The sequence below is a fragment of the Accipiter gentilis genome, chromosome 26, assembly GCF_929443795.1.
Source record: "Accipiter gentilis chromosome 26, bAccGen1.1, whole genome shotgun sequence".
Classification (NCBI taxonomy): domain Eukaryota; kingdom Metazoa; phylum Chordata; class Aves; order Accipitriformes; family Accipitridae; genus Astur; species Astur gentilis.
In genome coordinates, this window is record NC_064905.1 from 13,116,167 (window position 1) to 13,143,633 (window position 27,467).

Below are 27,467 nucleotides of genomic sequence, written 5' to 3' on the forward strand. Positions count from 1 at the left end.
CCGGCGGGGCCGGCCCCGCCGCTGATGTCAGCGCGGCCGCCCCGCCCGCCGCCGCCGCAGTGACAGCTCCGCCCGGGCCCAGTCGGGCCCAGCCCAGCCGAGCCGAGCAGCCGGAGCGGGAGCGGGGCGGGCGGGCCGGCCATGGCCGACGACTTCGGCTTCTTTTCGTCGTCCGAGGGGGCCGCCGCCGAGGAGGACCCGGCCGCCGCCTTCTTGGCCCAGCAGGAGAGCGAGATCGCGGGCATCGAGAACGACGAGGGCTTCGGGCCGGCCGACGGCGAATCGGGCACCGCCCCGGCCGGGCAGGCGGCCCCGCCGGAACCGGGTGAGCGCCGCGCCGCGCCGGGCGGGCGCGGCCGGGGGCCCGCGGGGTCCGCCTGGCTGCCGCGCCCGGTGGGCACGGAGGGGGCTGCCACCCCCGTGGGTGTAAAGGAGGACTTGTGCCCCCTCTTGCCCCGAGGGCAGGGAGGGGTTCCCTCCGGGCTGCACCCCCCCCGCCGCCCCGTGGGACTGGGGATCCCCGTGGGATGCACAGCATCCCCAGTGGGTGATGGGGTCCGTGGTGTGCCCCCAGTGGGCAGGCGACGGGGCTCCCCAGTGGACCAGGCCTGCATCCCAGCAAGGGCTATCTGGGGTCTGTGCTTGGTCCCAAAGGGCCTGACGTTGGGGTTCCCTCTCAAACCTCAGGATGTGCGATGAATCCTGAGCCGGGACTTGCCAGCTGTGGGGCAGTTTCTTCCCCATGTGCTCAGCCTGGGTTCCCTGGGTTGGATGGATGCCCGTCTCTGGGTCTTGGTGGCCCCAGCTAGGGCAATGAGGGGCATTCAGGTGGAGCTGAGGAGCAATGTCAGCTTTGTCACTGTCCCCACAGACAGGAGAGGCCTTTGGGGTGCACAATGGAAGGCATTTCCATAGGGGACGTTGTGGTCCCAGGCCCTGCAGGCTAATCCTGATCTCCTGCCTCCAGTCTGCAGGGGCAGGGCCTCGGGAGTCTGCTCTCTACATGGACATAGGGAGGCTGCTGCCACAGTGCTCTGGCTCCTTCCACTAACCCAGGCCCACAGGGCCTCCTTGTGCTGGCTGTGGAGCAGTGGTTTCACCTCTCCGCACACAGGGCCTTCAGAGGTGTTGACGGCTGCGGTGGTAAATGCAGTCAGGCAGGCTGGAGCTGGGTGTAGTCGGAGCTGCACTGTGGGGGCGAGCACCCTGGGGACGGCGCTTGCCTGAGCTGCGCCGTGGCTGTGCGGCTGCCTGTGCCTGCGGCTAGCCGGCTGGTAGAAGCCGTGTGGTCGCCACTGGGGAGAGCTCAGGACCTGGAGTATGCCTCCTTCAAAGCCTTTTCTCTCCCAGCAGCAGAGACCCCTTCATGGGGCTGGCCTTGTGACCCTGGTGTGCAGCTCTCGGTGTTCTCTGGGGCTGGGGGGCAGATGGGGCTATACCCCAGCTCTGGGTCTCAGTGGTGCCTCATTCTCACCCCTAACATAGCAGCTTGTCCCAGGGGCATCCCCCCAGGTGGGCTCTTGAGGACCTCATCGTGCATGCTTGTCCTCTTCCTCCTGGTGGAGCACACCGCAGTGTTTCTGTGGGCTATGTCCCTGGCAGGGTTGCCTTCCCTTTGCAGCCCTGCACTGCTGGGCACTCGGCCAACAGCTTCTGGGTCAGCTGTCTGTGTCTGTCGGCAGCCTCTGCCTGGCTTCTTGCAAGCTGGGGTTGGTCAGGTTGTCTTTCTACAGTCAAAGCACCTGCCTGTGTCCAGCCTGGTGCCTGGAATAGTTTCCCTAATCTTCAGATAAGATAAAACACCAGTGAAAATACCGTAAAAACATAAATGCCCTGAGAGGCTTGTGTGGGGGAGAGGGAGGTGCTGGCTGAATCCCACCAAGGACAGGATGCCATGGGGCGTGGCCCACATGCATGGGGCTGTTGTGGATGGGTGTGCTGGGCTGGAAATGGCACAGACAAACTCCCAGGAACAGATTTGCTTCAGTTTCATGAACACCAGTCCCTCTGGGATCACCTGCAGCTGCCATAGCTGTGCTTTATTTTCTCTTCTTTTTTTCTCTAGCTGGTTTCCAGAATGGAGGAGCCACTGTCAATGGAGATGTCTTTCAGGTGAGAGCTCAGCCCCTTGCCCCAGCCCAGTGGTGCTAAGGGGAATTGGGTTGGTATGGGGCCAGCATTCCACTGCCCTGCCCCCAGGATTGGCTGGAGTTTGCTATCCAGCCACAGAACAGCTGTGGTGCTCCTGGAAAGGTCTGGGTCTCATGGGGGAGTCCTGGCAGCTCCACTGTCACCCGTCTTTGAAGAGAAGGTTGGTTCCACCTGCCAGGACCTGCCCCAAATCTGTTTGCAGGTGGTCTGGGCCCTGAAGGAATGCCTGGGCCCTAAGAGCAGATGACAAATCCTCTATTCCCCACAGAAGGCCCCTCTCTCCAGCCTGAGTAGCTCCTGGAGGCCTCCGGAGCAGTCAGGACCATCTCTTGGCAGAGGCCAGAGCCAGGACAGGGCTGCCATGGGACACCTGCTTTGCTGACTTGGCAGCATCTCCCATTAAACCCACTTGCCCCATGGCCATGGGTGTTTCATGGGGTCCACCCACCTGGGTCTCAGCTCCCTCTGGGAGCCTGAGGCCCAGCTCTGCTGGCTACAGCAGAAGCTGTGCCAGCATCTGACAAGCCCTTCACCCCACTCAGAGCCCAGCAGCGTGGCGTGTGCATTGCCCGTGCCGAGTTTATGCGATGATAATCACATCAGAAACGGGACAGACTTAATTAGATTGGGGATCTTGGAGGAAAGCTGTAATCCCATTGATGAGCTCGGTGTCAGGCTGGGCATCCCAGCCAGCGGAAGGTGTTAGGGAGGGGTGCTGAGCCAGCGTGGTGCTGGGCCTGGCGGGAAGCCGTACAGGCAGCTCGGCTCAGGAGCGAGGGCAGCTCTTGCCTGCAGGCTGGTGTCCAGGCAGAGAGCAGTACCTCCCTTGGGCCCTGCTTCTCACCTGGGCTCTCCCTGTCTGCTGTGGCCAAGCCTGTAATGACGCTCAGTCCTGGGGCTGCCTCGGCCTGAGTCAGGGCCAGGGAAGCCCGGTGCTGGTGGCGAGCATGTCACAAAGCCGGTGGCTGTCCTCTGCTGTGGGGCTGCCTGGTGGATGTGAGAGCTGCGTTGGTATCAAGCAGCAAGTCAAGGAGGGGAACACTGGCAGGTCTTTCTGGGTGACAGGGCTTGGGGCTGGGAGCTGGGACAGCAGCTTGAGCAGAGCTTTGGGGACACTGTCCCAGATGTCCCAGGCTGTCACCCTCCCTAACTCCTATCTTGGCTTGTCTGAGTGCTTGGAGTGTGGAGTCCTGCCCTGCTGCCAGGACTGGGTGGCTGGGCTGTGGGAAGAGCTGGGGCTGATGGTGAGGTGCTCATTGCCTGCAGGAGTCCAACGGCCCCACGGATGCCTATGCAGCCATAGCCAAGGCTGACCGCCTGACCCAGGAACCTGAGAGCATCCGCAAATGGAGGGAGGAGCAGAAGAAGCGCCTGGAGGAGCTGGGTGAGACCCAAGGCTGTGTGTGGCCACGCTCATGGTACCTCATGATGTGGCAGTTGGGGCCCTTGGGGTCCCTCACCTGGAGGTGACCCTGCTGCATCCCAGAGAGGTGTCTCAGGCACCACACTGTGTGGGAGCCCCTGCCAAAGATCTGCTGTCCTTGGGGCAGTAATGCCTTTCAGACAGTACTGGTGGAGACTGGGGACAGGCCTGGGGGGCTGCAACTGTCCTTCCTGCCGAGGGGCTGCCCAGCAGACCCAGTGAGTGCCAGTCTAGCTGATGGGGTCTGTCTCACTCCGGCCTTAGATGCGGCATCGAAGGTGACTGAGCAGGAATGGCGTGAGAAGGCCAAGAAGGACCTGGAGGAGTGGAACCTGCGTCAGAACGAGCAGATGGAGAAGAACCGGGCAAACAACAGGTACATCAGGGTCAGCATGGCCATGAGGGCTGCGATGGGAGCTGCTGTGCAGCCCCATATGACTTCCTGGGATGTCTGGGGGCCTCTTTCACCACAGTGGGGCCCAGTCCTGCAGGGATGGAGCTTTGCCAGGCAAGGGGAGAGGCCCCAGGGCTTCAAGGTGCTGTGGCGGCTGTGCAGAGCCAGCCTGGCTGGAACCACACTGGGATCACTCTGGGATCTTAATGCCTCCTGCCCCCCATGTGGGCCTCACATCAAGGCAGGGTTGGGGCACCGTCTGTGCAGCCCTGCCATCACTGGCAGGTTTTCCTGGTGACGGGTATGCTGTGATGAGTGCGTCGCGCTCTGTTGGGAGGATGCTAATCCCCTCTCTGTTTCTCTCTTTCTAACACTCTGCCTGCCTGTCCGCTCTGCGCTCTCTCTCTGTCTGTGCCTCGGGGGCTAGGATCGCTGACAAAGCCTTTTACCAGCAGCCGGACGCCGATGTGATTGGCTATGTGTATGTGCCTCTTACAGACCATATCCTGCCCCGCAGGGTCTGGGGGTCCTGGACCCAGCACTGGCTGCCCAGCCAAGGGAAGGGGGGATGCTGGGAGGTACTGGGCCCTGGAGAGGTCCCGGAGGGAGGATGATGCAGCTGAGCATCTGTAAATGGTGGAGTCTTAGGAGGCAAGTGCAGCTCCTGGAAATGCCCCCGTGGCATTCACCCATGGCTGGGTGAAGAGGCAAAGCTGTGGGTTCTTGTGCCTTTTGAGGGATGGCTCTGGGGGCGGAGAAGTCTTGGGAGCAGGCAGACACCCCAGCGCCCCTGGATGAATGATGTCTTTGGTGAGTGCAGCCAAGAGCAGCCTTGAGCATCGTGTGTCTCTGGATCCTGGAGGATGCTGAGCTCATTGGCTGGAGCAAGGGGACAGGAAGCGGGGACACGAGGGGTTCCCAGACAGAGGGGAGGGTCTCCTTGGGAAAGGGTTCTGCTAGTGACAACCCTCAACGTCTCCACAGGGCCTCGGAGGAAGCATTCCTGAAGGAGTCCAAGGAGGATACCCCGGGCTCCGAGTGGGAGAAGGTGGCCCAGCTCTGTGATTTCAACCCCAAGAGCAGCAAGCAGAGCAAGGATGTCTCACGGATGCGCTCGGTGCTCATCTCCCTCAAACAGACACCCCTGTCCCGCTAGCTGCCACCTGGCACAGCCGGGAACACAGCAGGGCAAGGCCAGGCTCACTGAGCCGGACGGCTTCGTGGGGCCAGCCCAGGAGGGTCCTCACCCTGTCTGCCCCCTGCTCCCTGGTGTGCACCTCGGCTGTGCTGGAGTCACTGGTTGTAACTCTCCTCATGGTTTTCCTTTGCTTAAAAGGTGCATCGGTCTCTTTTTACACTTATTTATTACTGTGGGATTTCCCCGGGAAGCGACACTGGGTGGCACATCTGAGTTAGTGGGGAGCCTCTGGCCTGGGCTCTGCAGGAGGTTGTACCGAGGGGCATGGCTGAGTGAGAGGGGGAACGCTCCACCCTGTGTTCCCCACCTCACCCCTATGCTGGGAATAAACCTGCCTGTGGCTGTCCTGGCGCTGGGCAGCTGCAGGCATGGCAGCCCCATGTCTGGGCTTGGGGCTTAGCCCCAAGGCAGTGATCCTAGTGGGACCCAGGGCTGCCGTCTGCCTTTCCTGCGGGGTTTCAAGCAGGGCTGGGAGCGTGGAGGAACAGCTCCGAATCTGCTCCACACTGCTAGGTCCTGCAGGGAGCGCAGCTGCAGCATTGTGCTGCCAGGCTAGCAGGGACTGAGGAATGTGAGTGTAGGCACCCAGGCTGGGCCGGGACTGCTAGCAGTTGCCCCAAGCCCAGCAGAACTCTCCCCAGCCTGGCTGTGCACCCCAAAAAGCTGGTGGGGCTCTGAGCAGTAGTTGCAGTGTCCATGTCCCATCCACCCTGTGGGACTGCTGGCACCAGGCAGCACTGTGGTGCAGGGCACTGGGAAGGGGCCATGGGGTGAGTGTGCAGGGTGTTTTCTGTCCCTCCCCCAAGTCCACCAGCAGTTGGGAACATGGGGTGCCAGTCTTTGGGGGCCCTTGGTTCTGCTCTGCTCTGCTCCTTCCCCTGCTACTAGGACAGAAGATTGAGGCTGCATGGTTGCAGGGAAGCATATAGGAAGGTCCAGATGCTGTGGGGCAGGTCGAGCCCCCAGCTCCCTAACCCAGGGGCCCAGAGCAGGATTGGGCAGAGTTCTAGTGCTTGTGCTGTCCCTGGAGAACAACCCGCACATCTGTCTGCAGCTGCTTTGTGGCTTGTCTCTGGCCCCTGCTGGATTTGCGCACCTAAGGCAGTGTGGCAAGATGTCTCGGTCCCGCTCCCCGTCCCACAAGGCACACTCTTCCCAGCCCAAACACTGTCTTTCTCTCCTCTGCTTGGTGGGGCTGGCACCAGCCCCTCCAACTTGGAGGCCCAGCCCTGGAAACCTGCAAAACTCCCAGCTGGCAGGAGAGGAGCAGGCCTGCGCACACCCTGCTGCAGGGCAGCCTTGAGCTTGTGCCCCAGGTCTGGCTCGCTGGGGGCTTGGGAAGGGCTCGCAGCAGTGGGCTGGGGGGACATGGAGCAGAGCCCACAAAACATTGGCTTGAGCCTCACTGCAGAGCCCTGTTCAGCCAAAAAGCAAGTATGCAGAGCTCTCCTGCCCTGCAGCTATGGCTCCACGAGTCAGGAAGGTCACCTGCCCTGCTGCTGCAGCCCTCGTGGGGTGACCGGGCACCCTTGGCTCTGGGGCACAGGCTCAGCAGCGGGCTGGGAAGGGAAATGGTTACGTAGGGAGTCACTCGGTGTTGTGTTGCCCCCTTTTCCATAGGGCTGATTGCTCCTACTCTGTCCCCCTGCACTCCAGCATATGTCGGCAGCTCTGCTGCAGTGCAGGATGGACGCTGATGGGGGACTCAGCTGCCTGCCTCTGCCTTTCACTGCAGAGCAGCGGGAAGCACCTCTGGCTGCTTACCAGGGACAGGGAGCTCCCCTGCACTCTGTCCCTCCAGCCCCCACAGGCAGCTGGGCCCCTGGGTCCCCCAGCTGCCATGCACCCCATGTCAGCAGGGGCAGCCAGCTCCTGGGGAGCCGTGCCCACAGCTGTTCTACATCACCTCGGCTTTAGTATCTGTGACTGTTCAAAATACCTGTTAAAATAAACCAACATCTCCAATCCTACAGGGCACTGTCGTCTTTCTGCCTCAGTAATGCATACGTGTTTAGGAGAGAACCCACAGCCATGAAGCCTTCTGTGAAAACGACAGGGCTGGAAGAGAAGCACATACTACAGGAAAAAATTGGAGCGAGGGGAAGGGCCGGAGGGTTTGCGCTTGCCCTGGGCAGAAGCAGTGGCAGCAGGACAGGGAGGGGATCTGCGAGCTCCTGCTTGCCCAGACAGGCCAAGCTGCTCCCCAGCCTATCTCCAGGCTGCCAGGGCTGCCAAGGGATTGCGCTCGTAGATCTGCCCACTGGCTGCCTCTCACACCCCTGCCCCAAGCTGGACAGGCTAGAAGTGCCAACCAGGCAGCCAAAAGCGGCTTCTTCTGGGAAAGATGTGCTGAGCAGGCAGCCAACCAGGGAAGGCAGGCAGTGCCACAGCCCCACAGCAGGCAGAGCCCCAGGCTCCCCGGTGCCAAGGTGGAGCTCACCCTGCTTAGTGCCAGTGATGGCTTGTCCCCCACCCTCATGTCTCAGAAGTCAGCTCTGGTGGGCAAGAGCTTTCCCCCTCTCCTTGATGAGGCCCACCAGTGCAATTACCTGGAAAAGACAAAGCAAGCGCTCGTTTGTGGGCAGAAGTGGGTTTACCCCTCACCATGTCCTCCAGAGAAGCTTGTAAGGGCAAAGCGGGATCAGCAAGCTGCAAAGCCACTGCAGGCCAGGGAGAGCCGGGGCACAGGCACCTACTTGCAGACACCCAGAGAGCAACGCCTGGAAAAAAACCAGGTGGCTCAAATGAGGAGGCATTGCAGCACAGTTAGTGGCATCTGAGCCCCTTTTCTCTGCAAGGATACACTCTGCCTACAGGCAGGTACAAGCTGCTGCAGCCACAGAGCAAATGGAGCATACCGCCCCATGTCCTCCCTGCTCTGTGGCCCTGACATGGGAGAGCAAAGCCTTGTTGCTCACTGTATTGGGTCTGCGTGGCAAGGTTTTGGTAGCAGTGGGGGCTACAGGGGTGGCTTCTGTGAGAAGCTACTGGAAGCTTCCCCTACGTCTGACAGAGCCAGTGCCAGCCAGCTCCAAGACAGACCCGCTGCTGGCCAAGGCCGAGCCCGTCAGTGATGGTGGTAGCACCTCTGCGATAACATATTTAAGAAGGGAAAACAAAGTTGCTGGGGCACAGGAACTGCAGCCAGAGAGGGGAGTGAGAACATGTAAGAGAAACAACCCTGCAGACACGAAGGTCAGTGAAGAAGGAGGGGGAGGAGGTGCTCCAGGCACCGGAGCAGAGATTTCCCTGCAGCCCGTGGGGAAGACCATGGTGAGGCAGGCTGTCCCCCTGCAGCCCACGGAGGTCCACGGTGGAGCAGATCTCCATCCACCTGCAGCCCGCAGAAGACCCCACGTTGGAGCAGGTGGGTTCCCAAAGGAGGCTGTGACCCCGTGGGAACCCCATGCTGGAGCAGGCTCCTGGCAAGACCTGTGGACCCATGGAGAGAGGAGTCCACGCTGGACCAGGTTTGCTGGTGGGACTTGTGACCCTGCAGGGGACCAACACTGGAGCAGTCCGTGCCTGAAGGACTGCACAGCATGGAAGGGACACACGCTGAAGCAGTTCATGAAGAACTGCAGCCTGTGGGAAGGACCCACATTGGAGAAGTTAATGGAGAACTGTCTCCTTTGGGAGGGACCCCACGCTGGAGCAGGTGAAGAGTGTGAGGAGTCCTGCGCTGAGGAGGAAGGAGCAGGAAAGACAATGTGCGATGAACTGACCGTAACCCCCATTCCCCATCCCCCTGTGCTGCTGTGCGGGAGGAGATAGAGAATTTGGGAGCGAAGTTGTGCCTGGGAATAAGGGAAGGGTAGGGAGAAGGTGTTTTAAGATTTGGTTTTGTTTCTCATTACCCTACTCTGATTTGATTGGCAATAAATTAAGTTAATTTTCCCCTAGTCGAGTCTGTTTTGCCTGTGACGGTAATTGGTTGAGTGATCTCTCCCTGTCCTTATCTCAACCCACAAGGCTTTTGTTGTATTTTCTCTCCCCTGTCCAGCTGAGGGGGAGTGATAGAGCGGCTGCGGGGTGCTAGTTGCTGGCTAAGGTTAAACCACAACACACACCAAACACCTCTGGTATGATCCAAATGATCTAACGCCAACGATGGGACTTGGAGCCATCCATGACGATGTTTGTCAAGACACAGGCAGTGCAGCTCCCTCTGGGAACAGGGCGTTTGCTCAGCAGCCAGCTCCAGCTCATACGAAGCAGTGAGCTGTGCAGGAACCGACTCCCCAGCAAAAGCAGTGGAAGCAGCAGTGTGTCCCACAGAACACGGCCAGGCCCTGTTTATGGAAATGTGAGTTCCCAACTTGTTTTCACAGGGGGTTACATTTCTTATGTCCTGCTTGCATTACCACAGCTTTGAGACAGCCGTGCTTGCTCCCTTTTCTTCCTACGCTGTTGGCTTCTCAATGCTCTGCAATCCAGCATCGGTCAGAATCTTGCTGCAATTCACTTTATTACTCACCAGCTGCAACCAAACAGATTACATACTCTCCCCAAAGAACTCACCCGCTGTTTATGGACTCTCTCCTGCCAGGATCAAGCCATAAACAGAGCTGTTCCTTCCTACCCTGGCAGCTCATTTCTCAAATGTTGGTGCACCTCCTGACTAAAGTGACCTCAGTGCAGACCACAACCCACAGGACACAATTTTAATAGACTGTTACAGCACCAAGCAGGGACAAGAGGTCTGATGGAGGTGGAGAGCCACAGCCTCCAGTGTTGTAGAACCATAAGCTCTGAGGGAATCAAAAAATGCCATGGCCCAAATTGCAGGTTAATCACAGGGGTGTATTAGCTGCGTTTCCAGCGCTCTAGAACACAGAGCCTCTCTGACAGTGGCTCCACCAAGACATCACAACTGTCCCACAGAAAACTCCACACGCAGCCAGAATCCACCCTTCCAGCCGGGGCACAGGCTGGTGGGTGCGTGCCTGCGGCCACAGCTTCCCTCTTGCCTGATTTCACTTTCTAGATTTCATGGCCGTGACCACCATGCCTCCCAGGAGGGCCGCGAAGGTGAAGCCCTGGGCCAGGATACGTGCCCGCATCATCAGCTGTGACTGACGGGTGTTGCCTCTCTTGAAGCTGATCAGTCCGTAGGTCAGGATGCCGACGGTGCAGAGGCAGCCTGTGCAGAAGAGAAGGACAGAGGAACGGCTCAGGGGAGCGGGGCAAGGCAGGGGCTTCGAGGACCAGCTCACCCCTGCTTCCCGCCTCCCCCCACCTCCCAGCCCTGCACCTGAGCGTCACAGGCTTGTTAGACAACACCCTCAAACGAGAGACATGCCTCCCCGGAGGGCAGCCCCTTGGGTTTGGGCTCAAGAGGGGCCGACCCGCAGCTCACGGCCCTCCCTCCTCACCAGCCTCCATGGCCCTGGCCCTCCCCCCTCACGCCCCCCCCCCGTCACCCCACGTCCTCCCCCCTCACCGAGGGGCACTAGGGGGTTCTCGCGGGTCTTGCGCAGGAACTTGTCCCCGAAGCCCTCATCGCTGAACACCGGTAGCGGGCTGGGCTCCAGCGGCGGGGGAGAACCGGCCGCCATGGCTGCGGCTCGCAGAGGTGACCACCCGCGACCCTCCCCGGCTGCCGTAGCCAAGGAAGAGGCGCCGGCTCCCGGCAGGCCGCTCGCCCCACCCCCTCCCCCGCCGCGGGGCATGCCGGGGGTTGTAGTCCGCAACGGGCAAACCCAACCGGCGGCACCGCTGGCGCGGGACTACACTTCCCGTGGAGTCCCGCGGCGCGGCCCCGCCCCGCGCGGCCCGGCCCGGCGCTCGGAGGGGGCAGCGGCAGCAGCGTGGGGCCGCCATGCCGAAGGCGAAGGGGAAGAGCCGGCGGCAGAAGTACTCCTACAACCTCAACCGCAAGCGGCTCTACCGCAGCGCCCGCCGCCGCGCCGCCCCGCGTATCGCCTGGTGAGGGCCGTGGGGGTGGGCCCACGGAGGGGGGGGGGGCGGCGCGGGTCCGTGCGTGGGCCGTGTGGGAGCGGGTGCCCCGGGGGGACCTGCCACACGTCTCGGTGGGTGCTTGGGGGGACGCTTGTCTGTGGGGAGGGTGAGCGCAGCCCGTGATGCCGGTGCCTGTCTCCACGCAGCTCGCATATCCGCCATGCCTGGGACCCGACCAAGTCGGTGGCGCAGAACCTGGCCGAGATGGGCCTGGCCGAGGATCCCAACAAGGCCGTCCCGATCCCCAGGAAGAAGCTGCTGGTAAGTGCGGCCTTGTCTCCGCCGGGGAAGGGCAGGGGGCTCGGCTGGGGCTGCTCCTTTGCGGGGGTGGAAGGTCAGGCCTCCCCCAGGTTACGCAGCCGGGTTGGGGAAGGCAGCGTGAAGAGCAGCCTGCCTTGGAGCGCGGATCAGGTGGCTCTGGGTCAGTCTCTGTAGGTGGATGGGTTTCTTATCTTTATTAATATGCTTGTCTTGCCAAGATCCTGGCGTGGGAATGAGCTACGGTGTCACAGGGAAATAATGGGCTTTGGGACAAATATAAATGATGTCAGTCAATCTCCTGGGACTTGCCAGAGAGAGGTGGGGTTGGGAACACTGCAGCGGAGTTGCTGCTGATAACAAAGAAAGCCTCTTTTGTGTACAGCAGCGCCAGCCTGCCCTGCCTGCATAGGCTGGCCTGCATCGGCCTGCCTGCATCGGTGGGCAATGCTTCCAGGCGAAAGGTGGCCCCGTGAAATGTCACACTCATAAAAAAACCACCAGGAGTGACCTTGTTTGCCACTTGTTTCCATTCACACACTATTGCTTGGGCAACAGGCTTGCCCACGAGCTAGCTTAATGGCACAAATAAGGCGCTCATTAAGCCAGCTGAGATTTCCTGGTCCTTGCAGCCATTATGTAAGCAGTTTGGAGTTTTGGGAGCAATGTATGGGGACACAGCTCTCTTCCAAATGGACTTTTCTTGAGTTGCCTTCTCTCTCATTTAACACAGGGGATGGAAGTGGAAAGCAGTGGACGGGAGCAAGGAAAGAAGATAGTGCGAAAGCCCTATGTGCTGAACGGTCAGTGCCGCTTCTGTTGTCCCCAGGGAGCACTTCACCACCTCCAGCCTTGGCAGGTTTCATGCTGAACCACACTGCTGCTGTTGCATTTGGGGTTCTCCCAAGGCTCTGTGGGTTATTTTGTGTCATCTTTGTGCTGCCAGGCTGTCGTTAGTTGCTGTGCTGTGCTAGGGGCAGGGAAGGCTGTTAATTCATGTCCAGGCTTGTGGAGGAGTACTCCCCTGGCAGCAGTCAGCTGGGGGTTCTCGGCCAGACTGGAGCTGAGCCGGGAGCCAGGACCGCAGCTCTGCCGTTCCTGTGTGTTCTCCGTCTCATGAATTTCCTTTTCCCTCCTGTGCTGCCTTTTTTGCAGTATTTCTATCTGCGGCCCCGAGAGGGCTCTTGTCACTCTGAAACTGCTGGTGTGTGGCACCAGTGTGAGGAGACACTGTGGCTGCAGTACCCTGCATTGTTTTAGTTGTGGGCTGGGCAGCTCTGAACAGTCATGCTCTGCAGCCTGGGCAGAATGGCTCCACTTCTCATGGTGTGAGCTGGAAAGGAGCTGCAGCACAGGCCTGGATGCCTGCAGCCTATGCGGAGGGCTGTTGTCTTGTTTGTTTTCCTGCACAATCATGCTGGGAAGCAGCCCTGCGTGTGTGAGCAGCCAAGCTGTGCTGCAGGAGCTGTGCTCTTTACTGCAGTACTGGTAGGGCTTGACCTTGGGAAGAGACTGGGGATTGCTGAGGTGCTGCTTGCTTCCCTCCCCTGCTTCATGGTGTCTCTGTCCTCTGCCTAGAGATGGAATATGAGGCCAGTCTCCCTGAGAAGAAGTCAAACACGCTGTCACGAGACCTCATTGACTATGTGCGGTACATGATACAGAACCATGGGGAGAACTACAAGGTAAGTACTGGCTGTCCCAGAGCGAGGAGCACCTGGAGCGATTCACTCCTGGATCTTCTGCAGGATGGGAATTGCTAATCCTCTCTGTCCTGGCTCCTGTTTCGTAGTCAGCTGATTGTTAAGGGAAAGCAGCACTTTGAACCTTGGCCAGATCCCTGTCTGACTCAGGCAGTGATCACGGCCAGCCTGGGTAGGCCTTTGGAGCGTGGCTGGGCTGGTTTGGTATTTGCTCTTGGGGCCACTCCTCTGATTTACCCTCTCCTTTGTCACAGGAAATGGCTCGAGATGAGAAGAACTACTACCAGGATACTCCCAAGCAGATTAAGAGAAAGATCAATGTGTACAAGAATTTCTATCCCGAGGAGTACAAGGATTTCATTGCATCACTCAAGCAGGAAAAGATGGATGTGCAGTGACTGCCCTTTTTTCTCAGGTCTGCCTGCAAGTGCAGGCTTGACATGACCATTTTTTGAACTGGGCGGGGACTGACAGACAGGTGACAGTCACTCACGGGCTCAGTGCCTGCAAGTTCAGCTATGCAAAGCCTCTGGCGATGGAGGAAGGACCTTCATTAGACAGAGGGAGTTACAAGCAGGCATGAAAGACTTTTGGCCATGGCTTGTGGCGTTGGGACTGAATGTGCTGTGCTGCTTGTTTCTGTGTGGCAGCCAGCACTTCTTTTGCCTTGTTAAAATAAATCGCTCTTACAAGCTGGTGTGAATGTCTTGCTCACGGGCTCTCGCTTGGTGCAGTCCCGTGTCGGAGGGATCCCGGTGTCAACCCATGGGACACGGGCATCGGGCGCATGTTACCTTCTGCAGCAACGGGGCTGGGGGCCTGTGGGGTGCAGGCAGTGCTTGGGCCTTTGCTGATTTCCCTGTTGGCAGCAGAGGTTGGGGGTGGGGCCATGTCCTGCTTCCTTCCCCCACGAGTGACCTTCCTGCCTGCAGCTTGGGAGACAGGGCTGGGGGTCTCTTCCCTGCCAAGGAGCTGGAGGGCAGCACAGAGTGATCAGCCTCTTTTATTGACAAAAGGAAGGAGCGACTGTACAAAGGTTTTGCAGCGGAGACCAGCCAGCACGTACTCCCTTTCCCCGATGTGCTCCTCAGCTTCCACGATCGGTTTTCCAGGACCCAGTGCCCCGTGGTCTGACCCAGCAGCCTCCTGCCTGTAGGCAGGGCTTTCTGTGGTCCCCAAGCCTCGCTCCTTCTGCTTCTCCCTGGGGCAGCTGAGAGGGAGGGAGACCAGACAGGGGGCAAATGCCTGCTGAGCACAGGTCCTACCAAACAGCCCATCTTTATCCCTGTTCAGGGTGGAGAAGCAGTGCAGGGCTGCCCAGGACCTGCTTTCATCTCTCTTAAACAGGGCTTTAAGTACAGAGTTGAGGAACTTGAGAGCTGCACTCAGCCCCAGTGAGGGACAGCCTGAGCTTGTTATTCCTACTGGTGTGTGTCGTACGGGCAGGGCTGTGGTGCAGGGCTGTGCCAGCAGTAACTCCTTGTTTTTCAGGAAGGAGAGCCCATCTCCTGGGATGACTTGTCCATGCAGGTGGGTAAGAGGGCTACCTCACTTGTTCAGCTGCATTCATTTAATATCCTGCAGGGCTGCCATGAAGGTGTGAGGCCCTTCCCTGTGCTGCATGTTTCCGCTCACCTGGAGGTAAGAGCTGTGCTTGTGCCTCCATCCCAAGGGAGATTTCGTCCCTGAACTGGGGGAGGTGGCTGCTCTCCACACGGCAGAGAGGAGAGCCTGCTGCTTGTGTTCCCTGAGGGCAGCTGTGCCACGGCTCAACCCCAAACATTGTGGGGTGCAGCAAACACCCCAGGACTGGCAGCCTGCTACCAGCGAGTCAGCTCCAGCAGCACCCACCCAGCCTTCATCTTCACGCCACAGACCCCAACGAAGAACTGCGCCGGGGGTGGGAGCCTGTCCGCCCCCCACACGGGCTCAGGGCTGGGAGAGCAGGGTGACCAGCAGGTTCTTCACATGGAGGACACTGGTGGCGGTGCTCAGGCTGGCCCAGGTTGCGCTGGTGGGCAGGAGGAAGAGCTCCCGTTGCCTGCTGAGCGTGTGCAGGGCCAGCTCCTCCCGCAGCTCTGCCGTGCTCAGGGCATCACTCTTGTCCTGCAAGGGAGAGAGGTGGCCGCTCAGGAAGGGAGCAGTGCCAGCAGCCACGCTGCCGGCTGGCAGGAGCCCTGCCCTGCCTGTGTGGTCCTGGCAGGGGTCGTGCGCAGGCAGGGCTGCCTCGCTCTTGCATTGGAGTCGCTTTGGCGCAAGCTAGCAGGAAGCAGCACCAGGCATGCGCTTGGTTGCCTGCCTGGGGAATGTATTTCCCCTTGGGGATTTTGCAGGCTGCTGCCTGGGTGCTCTCCTGAAACTCTTTAGCCGGGGTGCTGGTAACAGTAGCTGCGCCTTCTGATGAAGACTGGAGGAGACAGGCCCTGAGAGATCAGATTTTGCAAGAGTGGGTGGATTTTGGGTATCAGAATTTCTGCTCGGGGCCCTGGGGAGGGACAGTTTTGCTGCAAACAGTCCCAGAGGTAGCTGGGACAGACAGACACATGGATGGACACCCACCTGCTTGTTAGCCAGCACGACCAGAGGCAGCTGGGGCTCTGTGGCTAGCAGCGTGTGCAGCTCCTGGCGCGCTGTCAGCAGGCGCGACCTGTCCACCGAGTCCACCACGAAGACCAGCACGTGGGCCTGGCTCAGGTAGTGGGGCCAGTACGCTCGCAGGTTCTGGCTGCCTCCCACTGCGGGAGATGGGCAGGATCAGGCACCGGCACGGGGGGGGGAGCAGGGCTGCCGCCTCACCGCAGCACCCCAGGGGACCAGACCTCCCGGCGCTCGGGATGCTCTGAAGCCCCAGCCCGGTGCCCGCAGGCGGGGGGTACCCTCCGAGCCATGCAGGCTCAGCCCTGGGGGATACGTTGGGGCCAGGCCACCCTTACCCTCCAGCAGGTCCATCTCCAGCCCCTCGACAGAGAGCTGGGCAGAGTTGAAGCCGTAGGTGGGTGCGATGTGATCCCTGGCCGTCTGGCTACAGATGTAGTGCAGGACGCTGCTCTTCCCTGCCCCGTCCAGCCCCAGCACCAGCACCTGCCGCCAGTCCAGCTGTGGGGGCACAGGGGGGGCACGGGGTGGGTGGGGGCTGATCCCAGGACCCGCAGCCCCGTGCTTGGGCGGCTGGTTGAGGGATGAGCCCGGAGCCAGGGGTCCTAACACCCCCCCCCCCCCCAGCCCCTGTGCCCCGCTGTCTCCAGCCCGGTGGGCTCCAGTGGTGGTTCAGACCGGGGACCCCTACCCCAGCAGGATGGGCTGCAGCAGGGTCCCCAAGGGGGATATCCTGCGGAATATCCCGGGGAATCCTGTCTGACCCGCTCTGGGGGATCCTGGTGCGAGAACCCAGAGGGATCCTGACCCCGCACCCCCTTCCCCAGCCCCTCGTGCTCAGAGGAATCCCCGCCGGCCATCCAGAGCCTTCCCCAGCCTGGTGATCACAGGGGCGATCCCGACCCCCTGCCCCTTCCCCAGCTTGACGGTCTCGGGCGTGTGAGGAAGCGGGAGGGATCCCGACCCCCTGCCCCGTCGGGATCGGGGGGATCCCGCTAAGGGGCTCCCGGTATAGGGGATCCCGGGGAGATCCCGACCCTATGCCCTTCCTGCCCTGCGATGGGCCGGGGGTCCGGGCGAGGGTCCATCCCCACCCCCCCTTACCGTGTCACCGGGGGGGGCTCGGTCCCGTAGCTCCCGCAGCTCCTGCTCCCACCAGCCGTCCCAGTCGGTGCCGGTGCCGGTGCCGCGGAAGTAGACCTTCCAGGCGATGAAGAGGAGGGAACCGACGGCGGCCACGGCGGCCCCCAGGGCCAGCGTCAGGTCCCGGAGGGCGCCGGGCAGAGCCATGCGGCAGCGGCACCGGCAGCGCGCGGCCGCGGTGCAGCTGTGCCTCCCGCTCCCCCCCCCCCCCTCCCCCCCCCACCAGCTGTGCCCACGGGCGGCGGGCCAGGCCAGCTGTGCCCGCCCCTGACGTCACCGCCGCGCTTAAAGGGGCCGCTCCGACCGCGGGTGGGGGCGGAGGGAGAGATGGATGGGTGGATGGGTGGATGGGTGGATGGTTGGGTGGATGGATGGGTGGATGGGTGGATGGATGGGTGGATGGATGGAGAGGTGGAGGGAAGGAAGGGGACACGGAGGGATGGTGGGGATGGAGGAAGGCTGCAGGACCGCCCTGACCAGTGCTCTGACTGGCCCCACACCTTCCCGGCAGCTTGGCACCCGGCACAGCAGGTGCCCACGGGCCCAGGAATTGCGCCCGCTGCCCACGGGACTCATTTGGCCTCAATGTTTCCCGGTGGTACATTGCATCCCTGCCCTGGGCCGGGTTCTGTGGCGGCAGCGGCAGCGGGGCCTTCCTGGGAGCCACCATGCCCGGCCTCCGCGGCCCTGCGGGCGGTTGCAGCAGGGTGGCAAGGGACTCCCGACCATGCTGCCGGGGTCACGGGTGGGCTGGGCACCCCTCCAGCGGGTCGACACGTTTTGCTGGCAAAGCCTGTGCCCGGTCGGGCGGGGGATTGGAGCAGGCAGGAGCAGGCGGTGGGTGTGCCATGGCGGGCAGCGTCGGGCAGCTCTGCTCTGGCAGGAACGCCCCACGCCAGTGAGACGTGGCGCGGACGGGGCGCGGCGGGCAGCGGTGCCCCCCCCCCAAACCCTGCCGCCCCGGGCCCGCCGCCCCCAACCCGCCTCGTCCCGGGAATCGCTCGGCCCCGCCCCCTCCGCCCGGCCCCGCCCCCTTCGCCCGGCCCGAACTACACCTCCCAGCGTGCCCCGCGCGCCGCCGCCAGCTCTCGCGAGAGCCGCGCGCCTATAAGACCGCCCCCGCGGGCGTAGCGCCTCTTCCCCCTCTAGCGGCGGCGGCTCGTCTTCCCCCTCCCCCCCCCCCCCCCCCCCCCCCGCGGTCTCCGCTATGGCGCCGGCCGCTCCGCCGGCCCGCCGCCCCTCGCCCAGCCTCGCTGGCCTCAGCCGAGCCGCGGCGCCGCCGCCATGAGCTCGCGGCAGCCGGACGCTCCCGGTAAGCTTCCCCCCACCCACCCCCCCCCCCCCCCCGCGCTCCCCGCCGGGCCGGGTAGGCCGCGGCGGCGCTGAGGCCTGCCCTCTCCGTTCGCAGCGCTGGAGCAGGGCGGCGGGGCCCGGCCGGCCAAGATGTCGCTGCCCATCGGTGTGCCGCGGAGGGCCTTCAGCTACGATGACGCCCTGGAGGACACGGCGCCCATGACGCCGCCGCCCGCCGACCTGTGCGCCAACGTCCTCTGGAAGCAGCCGGTCATCCCCGAGCGCAAGTACCAGGAGCTCTCGAAGGTAGGGGCCGGCCGGTTGCCGCCGTGGCCCCGGCCCAGGCCTGGGCCGCCTCTCCCGTGTGCCCCTGCAGCTCTCCTGCCTGGCTGGTGCACGGCACCGGGCGAGCGAGCTGCCCTCCGCAGCGGAGACCGGCTGGGCCCCGGGGGGTGCTGGGGACAAGAGACCGGCTTTTCTACGGTGGGAGCACTGGAGTGTGGTTGGGATAGGGGTGTTCTGGGGGTCTCCTCGCTTATGGGAGGCGTTTGTGGGTAAAAAAAGGTGCAAGCTGTAACCAGGTGTAATTAAACTAGAGCAAAAGGGTAGATGTAGGCTGGGTGTAAATCCTTTACCGTGAGGGTGGTGAGGCGCTGGAACAGGTTTCCTGGAGATGCTGTGGCTGCCCCATCCCTGGAAGTGTTAAATGTCAGGTGGGTCAAGGCTTTGAGCAACCTGATCTAGTGAAAGATCTCCCCGCCTGCAGCCTGGGGGCTGGACTAGATGGTCGTTGAAGGTCTCTTCCAACCCAAACTGTTCTATGAAATGACAGTGGGGATGCTTTGAGTGCAGGATGAGCTCTTTTTAAATTTAGAGCCTGTTTTCTAAGTTTGAAGTGAAGATAATTGTTGTTGAATGGAAGTAAATAACCCTGCATCCCTTTGAGCTTAACTTGTCCTTTTCACCTCATTTTGTTTTAAAATCTTTCTTGTGGAAGAAAATCTGAAGGTGTGGTTTGGCACAAAAAGCAAGATGTCTAGTCAGGGAATAGTAACTCATGTGTTAAGAGGAGGAAGTCTGTTTTTCACAAGACTTCTTGTTTTCTAGCATTTGTTGTCTGGTTCTTGGGCTGCAAGGGTCTCATGATCAGTGGTAGAGCTATGACCACTAGATACACTGAGCAAGAAACTGATTTAAGGAATGAGGAGGGGAAAACAAGATCTAAACACTAACCTCTAATCTGTGTGACTGCTGTTCTGTAAATAGTTTGTGTTTCTGAGCTGTCTGTGCAAGGGTACTCTTGCCCAATTGACCTTGAAGTCCAGTTTGCAGTTATGAGAATGGGAGTAGATATGTTCAGGTTTCCTTCCTTTTGACCTTTTTGTACTTGGACTAACAACTTGTTGGCTCTGAGCCTAGTAGGTTTGCAAATGGTGGATGCAAGTTGCTTGTTCATTGCTAAGAATTATAAGGTTCAAACTCTAAATGTTCCTGGGCTGTAGTAAGAACAGTATGTGGGTTTCTTCCATGGAATGGAAGCAGGCTAACTGCTAGAGCAGCTTGGCCTTGTGTATCATTTGGGTAGTTAGAGATGTTTCCTGGCAAGGTGCTGAATTACTTTCTCATTTTAAACTGTACCCTGCTTCTTCCCCACAGATTGAGGAAGGGGATGCTAACATGAATGCACCTGTCATAACTCCTTCATCGTCCACTGAAAGTGTGAACAAGGTACCTGTGGTGAAGGCCAAGGCCACTCACATCATCATGAACTCTCTCATTACAAGTAAGAACTCTCACCTCTAATGTAGTGGCTAATGGTGTGTGGGCACATGAGCATGTTCTGGCTTGGCAATGCCTCAAGCTAACTACCAGAGTTCCTGGACAGCTTGTGGGTTCAGACTGACTCTGCTCTTGAGCTGTATGAAGTTTTTTTGGAGGATGCTTCTAGAAGGAAGCAAGGAACTAGTGTATAGGCCACACTTACTGCCTCTGTGTTTCCAGGTGCTGGAGGTGGGTGATGAGGGAGGAGTGCAGGGTACATTATCTGCTTGCTGATAGGACACTGCAGTCCATGCCACCTTGTTGCTGGAGTGCAGAGGCAGCTGCTGCTACTCTTATTAATTTGCTATTTCTAAAATTAACCAAAGCGGTGTGGAGAGCTGACATACTGTGCTAATGGAGCACTTGATGGCATTTATGTTAATAGTAGCAGCAGCTGCCTTGCTAACTAACATTTACTTTAGAAAAAAACCCAAACCTCATGAATCATGATACTTTAAAATCAAATTGGGTCAATTATGTTTGACATGGCCATTTACAACAAGAGGAATTATTGTTGTGTTAATCTGTCCATGCTGCCTCTTCTTTTAGCTGCTGGGATCTGAGCTTCATCTTTTCCTCCAAGCAGTGCTTCCAAAGGCTTCTAGATCTTCAGACCAGCATTGTGGAATAGCTGTACATTTACACTTATTTCAGTCTTGGCTCAAAAATAAGCAACACATCAGAAAATAACATCAGGAATATGGACTTTCTTCTGGAAAGCAGTTCCTGTTCTATTCTGATGATAAAATGCTAGTCTAGTTAAAACCATGATGTCCTCAACATGTGCTTGTGCAGTAAGAAGTCAGGAGCCCCAAACTTCACCTGCCAGGAAGAACATTCAGTCACAAGTTGGAACTAACAGACAAAGGTCCTCTAGGTTTCTCCTATATACAGTGCACTATCCCTGCAAATCACCTTAGCATTAATGTGGAAAGTGTTATCTGTTTTAAAGATGACATTGGGTTTTTCCCAGTATCTTTCTGTGCTCTAATTCCTTTTGACTTTTTTCTTAGTTCCTCTAGGGAGTGAGCATCTTATGCTGGTAGTATGTGTGGTGGAAGTGCTTATATTTTTCAGAACTGAAGTTGATATCAGTGTATTAGATGCTGGCTCTGTATTTGGCTGAAATAGCTTATTTTACCTAATCTAGAATCACTGGGAATCTTTACCACCTGTTCTGCAAGGCTGTGATTGTGAGATTAGCCAGTGTGGGCAGTCCTTCAGAAGACTTCATTTTTTGTTGGCCAAAAAAACTCCCTTGAATCTAGAGGGCCACTTAAAATGTCCAGCTTATTGTGGTCTCCTAGATCTAGGAGGTTGTAATTAGGAGTGATGCAGCTTCTTGGGCATGATGGGTTTAATTATAGGTGTTATATTTGTAATACATCTGGTGATTTGGGACAGATCACTGCTTATCTGACTCGGGACAGTTTTCATGTCAGAGTATCTCCTTAGCTTCATCTTGCTGCCTCTCTCTACTCATCACAACATGTAGGTATGAATGATGAAAAGCATCTTGCATTTGGTTGATTAAGTTGCCTTTGTTTTTTAGAACTGCTTGTGGTGGCATTTCTGTGTGAATATGTGCTTGTCCATTCCAGAGCAGACTCAGGAGAGCATTCAGCGCTTTGAGCAACAGGCTGGGCTGAGAGATGCTGGCTACACTCCCCACAAAGGCCTCACTACTGAGGAGACCAAGTATCACCGGGTGGCTGAGGCAGTCCACGTAAGGCTTGTTTTGCATTGGCTTTCTCTGTAGATTGTGTACTAGCTTAACACCTATCTGGTGACATAACTTTTAGAGCATGTTGCCAGGATTCTCCTTAAACTGCTGCTTCTGAAGGCTTTTAGATCATTGTGTAAAAAAAGGTTACACACTGCTATTGTAAAGTTAGTGTTAGCCTTTGTAGTTTTTAAACAAATTTTTTTCTGAAATCTGTCATATTCCACAGTCATGTCAGACTATCACAGTCATCTTTCCAAGTGGGGACATCCCTACACAGAATCTAGTTTCTTGCTGTACCTTTGAATGGTGCCCTCTAGTTGACTGTTGTAACTGTTTGTCCCAAGAGAACTTGCAAACTGTGCATTTCTGATGTGGAAGTTAGCAGATGAAATGGGGCTTGCCTCTCACTGGAAATAAAGAGAAAGATCTTGAATCAACATGTTTCTGATCAGCTCAGTTGCCCACAGTAATCTTGCAGTTGGAGTTTAATAGTGGACTCTTCAAGTGTAGTCCCACAAGGTCAAAGTTTCAGTAGCAGTGTTGGTGAATTGCATTAGTGTGGCTTGGATAGCCACAGGAAACATTGAGATGCCTGTGTAGTTGGTGTTTGAACTGTAACTGCTCTTCAGGTGACTTCTTCAAAGTTCAGTTTGTACTGTCTGACTTGTAATAACCTGCTTCACATACACCCAGTTCCTGTTTATTTTATGACCAGCTGTACTCTTTAAATGCAGTTCATCTCAGTGTTCTAGAGCAGTGTTTCCATCCTGTTGTATGTGGATTACTTCTCAGGGTCTAGTACTCCTAGATCTTGTACCTTTTGTATGAAGTCTGGTCTCACCTTCATTAGAGAACTTGTGGGACTGAAAGCTTTGCTCTGAAAAGTGCTGGAGACAAATGGTTGCTGTGGCATTTAGACTTGTCACCAGGTAGCTGAACTGATTTGTAAGCTAGCTCTGCTACATCTGCAACCTCCCTATGAATGCTGGTATTAAAGCAGTGCATTACTGCTGGGTAGTGATTCTGAATTCCAGAGTGAGCTGTAGGTGTTATTTTACTTTGTCTAGCCTGGAGGATATCTTGAACATAGCGGACTTCCAAAATGCATATATCTGATGTGCAAAGAAGCTTAAGGGGTGTATGCAAGTATTGTAATGCTGGGTTTAGCTGTAGGTGAAGTGACACTTAAATCCTTTATCACCTGTGATATAAACAATTGCCCAGTTTTGACAATAAAACTGGCTGTTCCTTATATCTTGCATTTAACCTCTGTTGCTTCTGTGTTTCTCTTGCCTCTTCTAACAGAAGCTAAAAATGCAGAGTGGAGAGATGACAAAAGATGACAAACAGACGACTTCTGCTCAGTCCACTCCAAGCAGCACTCCCCACTCCTCTCCCAAGCATAAAAACAGGTACTCTGTTCCTGGTAGACCACTGCGTCCTTTGGTTTCCTACAGGCTGCTGAGGTGGGAGCTGCTACATATAACCTTCTTATCCAGTGAGGCACTGTCTAAGGGGTGAAATTCAGAGCCTGCTGTGGATTTGTGTTGGGTAGATCCAAATGTTGAAAGCTTGTGGAACTTGAGCATATGTATCTTCATCCTGGGTGGTAACAAACCTGTTATGATTGTTTAAATTGCCCCTGATAACTACATGTAAAGTTCCTGGCACAGTGGGGCCACTTGAAATATTTATTCTCATGTTTTACACATCTCAATGATTTTTCCCTAGGGGTTGGTTTAGTCAGGGATCCTCTACTTCTATCACTGGCCCAGACTTTGCCGTGGAAGCTGGTGGGGACAAATTGCCATCTGAAAGATGGAGCTTTTTTGGGCCCAAAGCCATCCAGAAATTCACCAATGATCCAGGTATGTCCTCTAAAATCTCCTGCCCTGCAAGACCTAGGGGAGAACTGTCACACAGCAAACTTGCTAGCTATTTCCGGAGCCTTATCCTGCTTGCCTTGTTACTTTCTAGGACCACCTTGTGAATGTGTGCTATTCATATAATTTCTGTGCCTAAATATAAAGTAGTTGGGTAAAACCTATGCCAAGGATCTGAAAGTAGAAATAACTTGCACTGAGCTGCAGTGGAAGGGCAAGGTGTGAAGGTGACAGCTTTTTACTCTTTCTCTGCTGTATGGTGGAACCAGAACTGGAAGTAAGCAGCCACTGATGTGGAATAGGCTTTAGATGACGTGAAGCTGCTGGGTCTTGCATAGGCTTTCTGCAGTGTTGGGCATCAGTGACGCTGCTCACTCCTGGCAGCAGTGGAGAAAGGACTTGGCTAGTTTTTCTAGCTCTTAACTGGTTGTGTGGTTTGGTGTTGTTTTTTTTTTTCAATCAGGAGGATTTACCATCCAATCCTATAAGGGTGCCCAGAAGCCATCCCCAATGGAGCTGATGCGTGCTCAGGCTACTAGGATGCCAGAAGATCCAGTCACCTTCAAGCCACCCAAAATGGACATTCCAGTCACAGAAGGGAGGAAGCAGTCTCAACGTTCCCATAATATCAAACCTCGAGATCTGAACGTGCTCACTCCTACTGGGTTCTAGGAAGAATGCTTCTGGTGTCTTTAGTGGGCTCTGCTTCCCTGTCCCATTGTGCTGCAGTAAAATAGGAAAGTCTCCCTTCCAGCTCTTCATCTCGGAAAAGGAAACAGTTGTGACTGTCCTAAAGCCAGTCTTGGAAGAACTGCACTAGTACTAAACCAATGTAAACAATCCTGTCTGTGGTATTGCACTAGTTTGGTCTGCTAGGCTGCACTAGATGTGCTTTCTGGTACACTACACCACAGTAAGACCTTGAACCATGTTTTGTGGGACAGGACTGCATGTGGTGTCCAAGCAGGTTGGCTTGTCTACCTGTAGTCTGATTGTCTTGTCCTGCTCAGTGCTGAAGTACCCTCAGGAGGACTGTGGTTCTGTCTGGCATACACAGAACACCAGCAGAAAATGATGAAAATAAGCAAGGACTGAAAACTGGACTGTTAGCTGCCAGAAGGAAGTTGTTCTGGGAATGTGGTGGGTCAGTTTTAAATGTGGCACTCCCTTACTATCCAGTGTGACCTCAGTTCAACACCTAGTATTTCATTCTTGGGATTTTTTTTAAAGGAAAAGTGGAGCAGTGACCATTCTAAGATCCTCTTATTAGAAAGGCAGGGAGCAGAATCTAACGGAGCTTGGCAGGAAGAATTGCTTCTCTTCCAACTCTTCCTGTTCCTTCAAAAAGGTGGAAATGACCAGAGCTGGTGTGGCTTGAACCAAGTAATTTTCCTCTCTTGTTTCTTCAAAACAACACTGTCCTGCCTTCTAGACAACAGACAGATGTTCTGGCATTCTGGGTGCTGCTTGATTTGGTTTGTTTTTTTTCTTAGCATCTTGTATGAATCATTTAGAAGTGTATTAGACACCAGGGATACTTCTCAAATAGGGTGTTTTGTTTCATCAGTGTTAAATGCATTTTGCAGGGCTGGGGGAGGACTGAGGGCAGATCAAAGCTAAACATTCCTCCTTGTATGGTACAGCTATATGTAACTTTTGGCCTAGTCAGAACCAGTTACTGGGAACAGTTAACACTTGCTTTTGTGAGAAGTGGGAGGTACTCCTGGCTACCCTCTAATCCCTTATGCATTATAGGCAGTGTTGCTCTGTAATCTTTGCCTGTCCTGTGGCAAAGGGGTCTCTTCTCTCTTGATCTCATTGTGTTGGAGAGCTCCCTCAGCCAGCAGCAGGCTATCTGTAGTGGTGAGGTGGCAGCAGCAGCCTTGCATCTGGTATTGGAAGCCTCTGTGTTGGTGGGGCTTTACACAGAGGTTACTTAACAGCTGGTAAACATTGAGCTCTGGGGTTTCTGCCTTCTCAAACCAAACATTCCTCCCAGAGGGTGAGGCAGGGTTGGCTCACTTGTCTAGCTGCTGTCCCCTCTGAAGAAGCATGTTTTGTGGCTCTGCTTCCTTTCAAGCTTCAAGAGCACTGCCAATGATGTGTTGTGTTGAAAGTCTCCCATCCAACCAAGCAGTTTTCACTGTCACCACTCATTTGCACCTTGGCAATCAGCCTCTCATTTGACATTAATTTATTTGTCTGTATTCATGTCTCTAATGTGTATGATTTTATTTTTGTTTGTTACAAGAAAATAAAATCCTTGTGAATGGAGGTCCTTGGTGTGTTTTAGCACTGGCAGAGCATCTGTGGAAATGTGGATCTGTCCAGTGAGTGTGGGGTCAAGGTTCTGCCTAATAAGGCTCTGGCAGCACTTGCAGTAGGGTAAAATGTTTGCTCTGTAGAACTCCCTTTTGACAGGGAGACTAGGTTTAAAGCTGGACTCGGTCCTGTCTTAGGGCTTGTGCAGATGAAACTAAAAATGAAATCTTCATGTTTTCTTGAGCTACTCAAATGGTGATTCTTCATGTTCCTGAGATTGCTTCTCTTGCAGCTTGTGTGCTGTGTTTGCACCTGTACTGTGGAGGGGGGCACAGGTGTGGGAGCCAGGCTGGTATTTGTCTAGAGGTGCCCAGCTCCCAGTGGTGTGGCCATCTCTGCTTTGCCTTCCTCTGAAAAATTCTGGTTTGAGTGCGGTTGCAGCATTTGTAGTTGCCAAAGTACTGCTGATAGAGCAGTACTTGTTCTCCTGGGCTGGGGATGTCTGAGCTGAACACTGGTGGTTTTTGTGCTCCTGGAGTGTTAGCAGAACTAGAAGTGATGAAATAGATCCTGAAGCACCCGCGTACTCTCGTACAGGCTGCTGCTGCAGGCCTTGGTTGCACAGGCTGATCTCATAGTTTAGTTTGGAAAAGCTGGGGTTAAAGTGCGATGTCTTGGTGTGATATTCTACCCTGTTTTACTCCAGTGTCGTTCTTGGGGATATGTCCAACATACCAGAAAATTAACATCCATAACTGGACCCCTTGCTGGAATGCAGCTGCTTTTCTAGTCTAATGATAGAGATCTAATCCAGTTAAAAGGACCTAACTGGAAAATATACCTGGATGAGCATATCATGCAGGAAGAGCAGCTTTCTAGAGCAGGGAGTAGGTGGAGTTTGCACTGTTGGGAGCGCTTCTGGCTGCTACTCCCAAAACAGACTTCTTTACTTTTCCCTGGATGACTTATCCCTGGATTAGAGGGGCAATGTCATGCAGACAAGTGGTTTGTTCTACATCTGGCAGTTGGGAAGAGGCTTCCTAAAGAAGGAGCAAACCTGTGAGCCCCACGTCAGACCCTTCCACAGTGTTCTGTGCTAACTGAAACCAGGCTTCTGGATGAGGCCTCACTGTGCAGCAGTAACATCAGGACTACTCCATTCCTGGCCATGACTGTCCTGCTCAATGCTTGTAGGCTCTGGTCTCCTGATTAGGACCCTGCTAAGGGTTGCCTACCACAGGGACAGATAAAGGGGTAGTGGGCAGCTACAGGAGCCTTTCTCCCACTCTCAACCTCTGTTGCTTCTGAACTGTCTGAGATTTTCCACAGAAATGCCTAATTGCTCTCTGATCTCAGCTGTGGTTTGATTTGATGGCAGTGTATTTGAATTGAATATTCATCATAATACACATGCCTGCCTGCACTGCAGACACTTCAGTGCATTCTGGAAGAGGTGCAGCTTTTTCAGCTGATGCTGCTATCCAGTCCTCCCTCTTGACAGGCTAATTGCCTTAGGCAAAGTAATGTAGATGTATTTGATTTGGAACAGAACTGTTCCTCTCCTGAGGACTGACCAGCATGGCTGGGGGATCTCTGCACTGTGAGTGCCCTCACTGCAGCCCACACCTGCTCTTTTTTCTCAGTTATTATCACCTT

At 56.3% G+C, this 27,467-nt stretch overlaps 5 protein-coding genes across 6 annotated transcripts; 3 read left to right on the forward strand and 2 right to left on the reverse strand.

Moving 5' to 3' along the window:
* The first annotated feature begins 36 nt into the window (after positions 1 to 36).
* CLTB (clathrin light chain B) lies at positions 37 to 7,133 on the forward strand. 2 transcript variants are annotated; one of them, XM_049829588.1, is made up of 6 exons: positions 37 to 325; positions 2,066 to 2,112; positions 3,418 to 3,535; positions 3,839 to 3,950; positions 4,396 to 4,449; positions 4,953 to 7,133. In XM_049829588.1, the coding sequence occupies exons 1-6, from the start codon at positions 142 to 144 to the stop codon at positions 5,122 to 5,124; spliced, it is 687 nt and encodes a 228-aa protein (XP_049685545.1). In that variant the 5' UTR covers positions 37 to 141; the 3' UTR covers positions 5,125 to 7,133. The 2 variants fall into 2 exon arrangements, with proteins under 2 accessions (XP_049685545.1, XP_049685546.1); XM_049829589.1 differs by lacking the exon at positions 4,396 to 4,449.
* A 2,815-nt stretch (positions 7,134 to 9,948) lies between these two features.
* On the reverse strand, positions 9,949 to 10,818 carry HIGD2A (HIG1 hypoxia inducible domain family member 2A). Its single transcript, XM_049829597.1, has 2 exons — positions 10,610 to 10,818; positions 9,949 to 10,309 (listed from the first exon to the last, which is right to left on the reverse strand). The coding sequence occupies exons 1-2, from the start codon at positions 10,722 to 10,724 to the stop codon at positions 10,143 to 10,145; spliced, it is 282 nt and encodes a 93-aa protein (XP_049685554.1). The 5' UTR covers positions 10,725 to 10,818; the 3' UTR covers positions 9,949 to 10,142.
* A 114-nt stretch (positions 10,819 to 10,932) lies between these two features.
* Positions 10,933 to 13,784, forward strand: NOP16 (NOP16 nucleolar protein). Its single transcript, XM_049829594.1, has 5 exons — positions 10,933 to 11,094; positions 11,274 to 11,388; positions 12,119 to 12,188; positions 12,964 to 13,070; positions 13,343 to 13,784. Exons 1-5 carry the CDS (start codon positions 10,988 to 10,990, stop codon positions 13,484 to 13,486), a joined length of 543 nt encoding a protein of 180 aa, XP_049685551.1. The 5' UTR covers positions 10,933 to 10,987; the 3' UTR covers positions 13,487 to 13,784.
* Positions 13,785 to 13,931: 147 nt separating this feature from the next.
* On the reverse strand, positions 13,932 to 17,009 carry ARL10 (ADP ribosylation factor like GTPase 10). The gene is made up of 4 exons (XM_049829587.1): positions 16,788 to 17,009; positions 16,022 to 16,184; positions 15,648 to 15,823; positions 13,932 to 15,194 (listed from the first exon to the last, which is right to left on the reverse strand). The coding sequence occupies exons 1-4, from the start codon at positions 16,971 to 16,973 to the stop codon at positions 15,018 to 15,020; spliced, it is 702 nt and encodes a 233-aa protein (XP_049685544.1). The 5' UTR covers positions 16,974 to 17,009; the 3' UTR covers positions 13,932 to 15,017.
* Positions 17,010 to 18,008: 999 nt separating this feature from the next.
* Positions 18,009 to 25,823, forward strand: KIAA1191 (KIAA1191 ortholog). The gene is made up of 7 exons (XM_049829586.1): positions 18,009 to 18,138; positions 18,235 to 18,425; positions 19,776 to 19,902; positions 21,542 to 21,666; positions 22,972 to 23,078; positions 23,398 to 23,534; positions 24,013 to 25,823. Exons 1-7 carry the CDS (start codon positions 18,111 to 18,113, stop codon positions 24,219 to 24,221), a joined length of 924 nt encoding a protein of 307 aa, XP_049685543.1. The 5' UTR covers positions 18,009 to 18,110; the 3' UTR covers positions 24,222 to 25,823.
* Positions 25,824 to 27,467: the final 1,644 nt, after the last annotated feature.